The sequence below is a fragment of the Bombina bombina genome, chromosome 2 (assembly GCF_027579735.1).
Source record: "Bombina bombina isolate aBomBom1 chromosome 2, aBomBom1.pri, whole genome shotgun sequence".
Classification (NCBI taxonomy): domain Eukaryota; kingdom Metazoa; phylum Chordata; class Amphibia; order Anura; family Bombinatoridae; genus Bombina; species Bombina bombina.
Window position 1 is genome coordinate 1,214,670,200 of NC_069500.1, and position 7,624 is coordinate 1,214,677,823.

The window sequence follows — 7,624 nt, forward strand, 5'->3', positions numbered from 1 at the left end:
CACTTGCTCTGGTTGCAACTTGGTGTTTGTCTCCTGATGTCTGGACTTCAGGTGCTGCAAAGGAGTGATCTTATGTGTGTTGTTCAGTGGATATATATGAACCACAACACAGACAACTTCAAATAAAAAAGACTTTTAATATTTTATGACGCGTTTCTCAACCTACAAGGGTTGTTTCATCAGATAAAAAAAGTGAATGTTATCCTTAACAATTGTTGGCAATTTATACACATTTGTATGAACAGAGGAAGTTGTCATCACATTTGTAATCCAATAGAAAAACATTGGTGTGCATTCAGCTGTGGAACCAACATAGGACCCCAGCTGTTGCAATTTAAAATTAGGACTAATTTGCAAGGTTGTATGTATGTGAGAATCTAAACTTTAACCTGTTAGTTGCAAAATGAAAATGAATGAAATAAAACAATCTTGTCACTTTGTATTTACTGCCATTTGTTACATATATAACCTCACTAAATTGTTTATTATCACAGATGCTATTCTTTTGTATTTGAAAAATAATATATTTGGTTAAAAATGATGGCAGATAAAAAATGTATGTATTGAAAGTAAAGTGATTCATGAAACAATTCTGAATGAAAAACAGAGTTTTAAACCTGTTATTTGTATTTGAGCCTATGGAAAATGTTAAGTCCTTGTAAAAGATAAAAAGTATGTATGTGAGAGGTGTAGTAATTTGTGATCAAAGTCTAGATGGAAAGCTAAGTTTTGAACCTGTTGTTTGTATTTGAACATATGAAAAATGTTAGATTCTTGTAAAAGATGGATACTTGTATGGATTGTCACTTTGTTTACTTTAATAGTTATTATGTAAACACATGTTGATTTGTGTGGTAAACACTATTCTTTGTATATTTGGCAAAGAAGAAGAAAAAAGTGTGTATGTCAAAAAATAAATTGTTCAAATGAACCAAAAAAATGGAGTTTACTTGTATGTATACACATATTGTGTATGTTTGTGTGTGTACAAGGTGTGTGTGTGTGTGAGTGTGTGTATATGTGTGCTGTATATGTGTATGCATATGTGTGTGTGTATGTATGTATACATATATAAAAATGTATATGCATGTGTGCTTGTGTATATACACATATTGTATATGTTTGTGTGTGTACAGGGTATATATGTGTGTGTGTGTGTATGTGTGCTGTATATATATATGTATGTGTATGTATGTACTATTGTATGTATGTATACATATATACAAATATATATGTATATGTATGTATGTACTATTGTATGTATGTATGTATGTAAACTATTGTATGTATGTATGTATACATATATAAATATGTATATGCATATGTGCGTGTACACACACACACCCACAAACAACACAAGTGTGTGCGCGTGTGTGTGTACACTTGAAATGTGAAATGTTGAAAAATTGAAAATGAGTGCTTGCTCTCACTTCCTTCAAATCAAATACGAACAATGGAAATTTAATTTGTGAGTGTAGTTTTAACCTGTTTGCCAATAGTACCTCTGGCTAGTGGATATTATAGAATGTAATGAAAGGACCAAAATGACATTTGGGAGTGTTGTTTTAATCTATTTGCCAATAGTGTGTCTGACTTGTGGATGTTGTGGAACATAATTGTATTTTGTGTCAGAGAAAATAATAACGACTGTGAATGTCTGTCAATTAAAGGCTGCTAGATCCAGGTTGGCATTCAACCCTTGGGGATGAAGGGTCTTTAGTCGATAGATCCAGTAAGTTTCACGCTGTCTGAGTCTAGTGAGTCTATTATAATCAGGACTCTTTGGAATAAAATCAATGGGAATGTATGTAAAAGTGTATGGATTTCCATTATGTTTAATTAAACAATGATTCGGTATGCTATGCTTAATTTTGTTTTTTCTACAGTTCTTGCAGTTGCGGTGATGTTCACCCCATCTGTTTCTCAGTTTTCTGGAGGTGCGGCCTACATATTGGAGGCCGCATATACACTCCATGAGATAAACGGTGAAAGATGAGTTACAATTGAAAAAAATAGGAATTTGGAAGCACTCGCCAGTGGTGGTAGATTTGAAATTTTTAATTCCCGATTTTATAATTTTACAAGAGCCACATCCTGTTTTTCCACATTTGTAAATACCCCGGAGACCAAACAATCCCTTGTTTTGTTTGGGGTCATGTAGTGTTCTGTTGGAAGGTTTATGTTTCACTTTTTTGCTGGGAGCTAGCTGGTTTCTGAGTGTAGGTGCTCTTCTGTATATGATTTTTGGTGTTTCTTTTACTAAGTTTTTGAGAATGGGGTCCCTTTGTATTATATACCAATGTTTGTTAATTATGTGTTGTATTTTGTTAAAATCAGAGTTAAATTGTGTTATAAAAAATGTTTCTTTCTCACCAAAAAGTGTATCTGTTTTGTTAGTTTTTCTATCTGCTAGGATATCCTCCCTTTTAAGATTTTTCGCTCTTTCTAGAGCCCTATCTAATAAAATGGGGGGGTATTCTTTTTCAATGAACCTATTGTATAATACTTGACTTTGTTGTAAGAACGTGTTGTAATCACTGCAATTACGTCTCATCCTACGAAATTGACTATAGGGTACATTGTGTATCCAATTCCTATGATGGTTGCTGTGATAGTTTAAGAAACTGTTACTGTCGACGTCTTTGAAATATGTCTTAGATGTAATATTATTTTCTTCTAGACTGAGAATGAGATCTAAATATTCAATATTTTGTTTCTGAATGTTGGCCGTAAATTTGAGGCCCATGTGGTTTTTTTACCTACAGACAAAAGGAACGGCCATGGGGACCAGGTTCGCCCCCAGTTTTGCGAACCTGTTTATGGGTTTTTTTGAAGAAAAATACATCTACTCGGCGGACTTTGGGGCGAACCTGGTCTTCTATGGCCGTTATATAGATGATCTGATTTTCTTATGGGAAGGAGATCTATCATTAGCCAAAAACTTCATAGAACATCTTAACTGTAACCACATGGGCCTCAAATTTACGGCCAACATTCAGAAACAAAATATTGAATATTTAGATCTCATTCTCAGTCTAGAAGAAAATAATATTACATCTAAGACATATTTCAAAGACGTCGACAGTAACAGTTTCTTAAACTATCACAGCAACCATCATAGGAATTGGATACACAATGTACCCTATAGTCAATTTCGTAGGATGAGACGTAATTGCAGTGATTACAACACGTTCTTACAACAAAGTCAAGTATTATACAATAGGTTCATTGAAAAAGAATACCCTCCCATTTTATTAGATAGGGCTCTAGAAAGAGCGAAAAATCTTAAAAGGGAGGATATCCTAGCAGATAGAAAAACTAACAAAACAGATACACTTTTTGGTGAGAAAGAAACATTTTTTATAACACAATTTAACTCTGATTTTAACAAAATACAACACATAATTAACAAACATTGGTATATAATACAAAGGGACCCCATTCTCAAAAACTTAGTAAAAGAAACACCAAAAATCATATACAGAAGAGCACCTACACTCAGAAACCAGCTAGCTCCCAGCAGAAAAGTGAAACATAAACCTTCCAACAGAACACTACATGACCCCAAACAAAACAAGGGATTGTTTGGTCTCCGGGGTATTTACAAATGTGGAAAAACAGGATGTGGCTCTTGTAAAATTATAAAATCGGGAATTAAAAATTTCAAATCTACCACCACTGGCGAGTGCTTCCAAATTCCTATTTTTTTCAATTGTAACTCATCTTTCACCGTTTATCTCATGGAGTGTATATGCGGCCTCCAATATGTAGGCCGCACCTCCAGAAAACTGAGAAACAGATGGGGTGAACATCACCGCAACTGCAAGAACTGTAGAAAAAACAAAATTAAGCATAGCATACCGAATCATTGTTTAATTAAACATAATGGAAATCCATACACTTTTACATACATTCCCATTGATTTTATTCCAAAGAGTCCTGATTATAATAGACTCACTAGACTCAGACAGCGTGAAACTTACTGGATCTATCGACTAAAGACCCTTCATCCCCAAGGGTTGAATGCCAACCTGGATCTAGCAGCCTTTAATTGACAGACATTCACAGTCGTTATTATTTTCTCTGACACAAAATACAATTATGTTCCACAACATCCACAAGTCAGACACACTATTGGCAAATAGATTAAAACAACACTCCCAAATGTCATTTTGGTCCTTTCATTACATTCTATAATATCCACTAGCCAGAGGTACTATTGGCAAACAGGTTAAAACTACACTCACAAATTAAATTTCCATTGTTCGTATTTGATTTGAAGGAAGTGAGAGCAAGCACTCATTTTCAATTTTTCAACATTTCACATTTCAAGTGTACACACACACGCGCACACACTTGTGTTGTTTGTGGGTGTGTGTGTGTACACGCACATATGCATATACATATTTATATATGTATACATACATACAATAGTTTACATACATACATACAATAGTACATACATACATATACATATATATTTGTATATATGTATACATACATACAATAGTACATACATACACATACATATATACAGCACACATATATACCCTGTACACACACAAACATATACAATATGTGTATATACACAAGCACACATGCATATACATTTTTATATATGTATACATACATACACACACACATATGCATACACATATACAGCACACTCACACACACACACCTTGTACACACACAAACATACACAATATGTGTATACATACAAGTAAACTCCATTTTTTTGGTTCATTTGAACAATTTATTTTTTGACATACACACTTTTTTCTTCTTCTTTGCCAAATATACAAAGAATAGTGTTTACCACACAAATCAACATGTGTTTACATAATAACTATTAAAGTAAACAAAGTGACAATCCATACAAGTATCCATCTTTTACAAGAATCTAACATTTTTCATATGTTCAAATACAAACAACAGGTTCAAAACTTAGCTTTCCATCTAGACTTTGATCACAAATTACTACACCTCTCACATACATACTTTTTATCTTTTACAAGGACTTAACATTTTCCATAGGCTCAAATACAAATAACAGGTTTAAAACTCTGTTTTTCATTCAGAATTGTTTCATGAATCACTTTACTTTCAATACATACATTTTTTATCTGCCATCATTTTTAACCAAATATATTATTTTTCAAATACAAAAGAATAGCATCTGTGATAATAAACAATTTAGTGAGGTTATATATGTAACAAATGGCAGTAAATACAAAGTGACAAGATTGTTTTATTTCATTCATTTTCATTTTGCAACTAACAGGTTAAAGTTTAGATTCTCACATACATACAACCTTGCAAATTAGTCCTAATTTTAAATTGCAACAGCTGGGGTCCTATGTTGGTTCCACAGCTGAATGCACACCAATGTTTTTCTATTGGATTACAAATGTGATGACAACTTCCTCTGTTCATACAAATGTGTATAAATTGCCAACAATTGTTAAGGATAACATTCACTTTTTTTATCTGATGAAACAACCCTTGTAGGTTGAGAAACGCGTCATAAAATATTAAAAGTCTTTTTTATTTGAAGGGATCTTAGTTACGTCCGCTAAGATCATATACAAAAACTCAGGTAGATTCTTCTTCAAATTCTGCCTGAGAAGGAAACAACACACTCCGGTGTCGTTTAAAATAACAAACTTTTGATTGAAGATATAAAAAACTAAGTTTAATCACCACAGTCCTCTCACACATCCTATCTATTAGTTGGGTGCAAGAGAATGACTGGGTGTGGCGTAGAGGGGAGGAGCTATATAGCAGCTCTGCTTGGGTGATCCTCTTGCACTTCCTGTTGGGGAGGAGTTAATATCCCATAAGTAATGATGACCCGTGGACTGACTACACTTAACAGGAGAAATAATCTTAAATACCACCCCCCCCCCCTTCTTGAATTTGCACCACTAAATATCTTTATCTTATTATTTCTTTACAAATCCTCCATGGCGTCCCTGGGATATTGCCTGCATGCCCTCATGTTTGACATTTTCAGATACAAGCAAATAAGGGCTGTGGGAGCCAGCAACAAACCTTAAGAGCAATATTGTAACTTTGTATTTTAATCAGATTTTTATATATTGTTATATAACATTTTTGTCACATCAACAGCTATATCATTGCTGTAAGTACTACAGCAATCAACTGAGAGACGAAACGACACATAGGGATCCATTTATTAAGCAGGGGATGCTGCTTCGGAGCCTTATTATTTCAGGTCCGCCTGAAACAGAAGTTAAGAAGCAGCGGTTGTAATCAGAATAAATGACGGCCCCTGCTAGCGGCCGATTGGCCGCCAGTGAGCAGGGGGCGGCATTGCACAAGCATTTCAGCATCGCTACGGCAAATCATGTCCGCTCGCCCTTTAATAAATCTACCCCCATAGCCTCTAATTTGAAAGAAAGATCACCCATTAGAAAATGTACTGGCTATATTGCAGTAGCTTGACCAGACAATAGCTCATAACCTCTATGTGCACCTGAGAGCCATGTGAGTTTTTGCCATTCAATTGCATAACTACTATTTTTCACGTGGGATCTAATAGCCCATGTTAGCAGGGAATGGGAGTCACCATTAAAGTCCTCCAGACAGTGGATTGTTTTTCTATAAAATAGCCAATGAGCATAATACAAAAACATGCCTAAAATGTGATACAAATCTTTATTGGGCTCTTGATATATGAACAATGCATTACATTAAACAAAACACATACAAAAAACATATTTTTTTTAAAAAAAAATTTTTTTTTACAGAGAATAATGAGGCGCACACTTGTCTTTATTACCTGGTCATATTGTAAACTGATTCTATCTCTTTCTGATGTTAACACTCTGACGCTGGATTGGATTTCTACCATGTGTTTCTCAAACCTGTCAAGCATGTTCTGGAGTTCATCTCTCTCTCTGGTGATACGACTCAGTTCTGAATTGTACCCACTGCCCTGGGGGGAAAAAAAAGACAAACAATACAGTTTAATGATGGAATCGTAATCTATATATGGAACATGGGAGGCTTATTGCACTATACAAAACTGCTCTTTAACAATAGCTGCAAGAAAGCAAACTAGTAGAATATATACTCTATACCCGGTCCATCACCAGTGTTCTCACCTTTTTAATGGGTGCACCCACTGACTACCTAACAAAAATTTAAGCCACTATGAAGTGAAAATTAGGTAATGAAGTATTTTTATTGCCCATATTATCATTAAATACATGTTAAAAGGGACAGTCTACTCCAGAATTTTTGTTTAAAAAGATAGATAATCCCATTATTACCCATTCCCTAGTTTTTCATAACCAACACAGTTATATTAATACACTTTTTACGTCTGTGATATCCTTGTATCTAAGCCTTTGCATGCTGCCCCCTTATTTCAGTTCTTTTGACAGACTTGCATTTAAGACAATTAGTGCTGAGCACAATATTATATATATTATTAATTTTGTGGTCTGAAGACGGGGGCGTTTCAGAACCTTTTCCACTTTTAATGTGACCTATAAACTGTACAACTCAATTGAAAAACAAACTAAAATATTTTAGGAGGAGGTAAGTAAACAAAAAAACTGAAGATGTAGCTGTGTTCAGAATTAAGCAATCACAT

The 7,624-nt window shown here is 34.3% G+C and overlaps 1 protein-coding gene across 1 annotated transcript in view; it reads right to left on the reverse strand.

Moving 5' to 3' along the window:
* CEP135 (centrosomal protein 135) overlaps positions 1-7,624 on the reverse strand; it is a 213,046-nt gene that overhangs the window by 167,702 nt on the left and 37,720 nt on the right. The window contains exon 11 of the mRNA XM_053703945.1: positions 6,806-6,961. Within this exon, the coding sequence (XP_053559920.1) occupies positions 6,806-6,961 (156 nt within the window). The remainder of the gene's footprint in view (positions 1-6,805; positions 6,962-7,624) is intronic.